Below are 2,102 nucleotides of genomic sequence, written 5' to 3' on the forward strand. Positions count from 1 at the left end.
TTGCAGTCCGGTGCATTAACCCTCAGCACCATACCAGCTAAATACGTATAGCTTCTAGAAACTTTTAAGACTGTTGTGCTTTCCTCTCTTAGTAATTGCTCCTCAGGCCAGATGAACGTAAACAAAATTAAATTAAAACTTAGCTATCAATTTTGGCTCCCTAAGGAGCAAGTTTTAGGAATTTATATTTCATATATAGTTTTCTGTGAAAATTATTGTGAGCTCATAATCTATGCATTCAAAACATCTTTGAACTCTTAATCTACAGTACTATTTATTAAATTTCAGTATATTATACAAACCCTATAAATGCTATGTGAAAGTTACAGATTAAAAAAATTTTTTAATGCTAAATTTAACAAAAATCCCTGTAAACCTGTTTAAAAATAGAAAATGGTAAAAACGTATGAATGTTTACAAACATATTTCACATAATTGCAGTATCACAGTAACTGACTCACCTGAGGTTTTGGTCCTAGTATTTTTGAATATAATGTATAAGACATAACGTTACAGGCTGGATAGCCTATTCCAACTAGCATGGATGAAGTGAGGAACTGACCCAGATAGATCACTGGGGTATAGAAGCACCATGCTTGTTCAACTGGACAGCCAGTTGATTCTTCATAGCGATCTTCTACTGAAGATTTCCAGTAAGTAATAATAATTTCCCCAAATGTGGCATTAGGGATTGAATTATTATGTAAATCTATAAAAGCAAAATTAGTACAGTATGTTACTTATTGATTTTAGATGGATAACAGGGTTAACATTACAGAATTATGTATGGCTATACCTTCCCATTGTATTTTGGGGAACTGATTTCCCCAGGGTAACAAGATAAAGAAGCCAACCCATACAACGATGAGTCCTCCCAGTAGAATAGCACGTTCGCCAATCCTGTTAAAGAACAGAAACTGTAATTTAAAAATGAAAGATTATAGCAGAGTATTACTTTTATAATTAAAAAACTTTGGGCAATATATCAATTAATAGCATGCTAAATACAGTGTTTTCCCACTAGAAAGAATCAGGAATCCTTTGAAAAATAGCTAATTTTCAGGTTTAGGATGGAAAATGTATAAGATGAACCTGCCTATTTTGTTACATCCGAGTCCAAAGAAGCTACAGTAACAAACAGGTTGTGACAAAAGGACTAAGGACCCAATCTGAACAGGTTAGCCCAAAAAGCAACAATGTGACACCAAAAAAGAATAATGACTGCAATAGACTGACACACATAAAAATGTTATAATCTATGAATTCATACCACAGTAAAATAAAATGCACATTGGTCACTTTTAGAAGATGCTAGGGAACCAACTTATTTTTTAAATTCTAGTAAAAAAATAATCAAGCATTTACCTTACCTTTCCCATACAAACAGGGTAACCAAATACATACTCGGAGAGGGGGAAGCTTTTTTTTATAGAAGTAGTCCAGTCAATAAACAGAAAAATGATAGCATTTTGTACCCCATAATAAATTAATGTATGTAGGGAATCCATATCTTTTTAAATTATAAAAGGAGGTAAAATGTGTTTCTCCTAATTATGTTTACCTAAAAGATTAAAATAAAGCACCACATATAAACTATTCTTGCAAACAAAACCCCCCAAAATTGGAATACCTAAAAGGGGTTCTAGAACTTGCCCAGTGAAATAGGCCTCTTGCAAAGCCTTTGCAGAGTATAGGACCTTAGGTGGAATTCTGAATCCTATCCAGAACCCTCTGAGGTGGGACATTCCCACTAGCAAGGATAAGCAGACCAGCCTGGAATAGCTAGAGCAACATAAGATACATCTTCAAAGAAAGATCATCATGAAAAACACAAAACGAAAACGTCAGCATGACTGGCTACCACAAGAATAAGCAAGCTGTTTGCCAGGAACCCATCAAGGCAAGTAATCAAGTTCCTTCAGGACAAACTCCCCTCTAAGACTGAAACTCAAAGGGAACACATAAATAGGCATGTAAGCTTGCTGGTGACCACATTGATCTACTGGTGAGTGGAAGACGGGAAAAGGCAGCAATGAAGAAAGAAGTGGGCTGAGTTCAACCACAGTCCATTGATTCCTGTTGATCTGGAGAAGACAGAAGAG

General features: G+C 35.3%; 1 protein-coding gene across 1 annotated transcript in view; it reads right to left on the reverse strand.

The window, feature by feature from the left end:
* The window catches only part of MFSD8 (major facilitator superfamily domain containing 8), an 84,293-nt gene that overhangs the window by 2,158 nt on the left and 80,033 nt on the right, over positions 1-2,102 (reverse strand). The window contains exons 9-10 of the mRNA XM_006876104.1: positions 797-900; positions 462-709 (exon numbers count right to left, since the gene is read on the reverse strand). Coding sequence (XP_006876166.1) covers positions 462-709; positions 797-900 — 352 coding nt within the window. The remainder of the gene's footprint in view (positions 1-461; positions 710-796; positions 901-2,102) is intronic.

Source organism: Chrysochloris asiatica, unplaced genomic scaffold, assembly GCF_000296735.1.
Source record: "Chrysochloris asiatica unplaced genomic scaffold, ChrAsi1.0 scaffold00353, whole genome shotgun sequence".
Lineage (NCBI taxonomy): Eukaryota > Metazoa > Chordata > Mammalia > Afrosoricida > Chrysochloridae > Chrysochloris > Chrysochloris asiatica.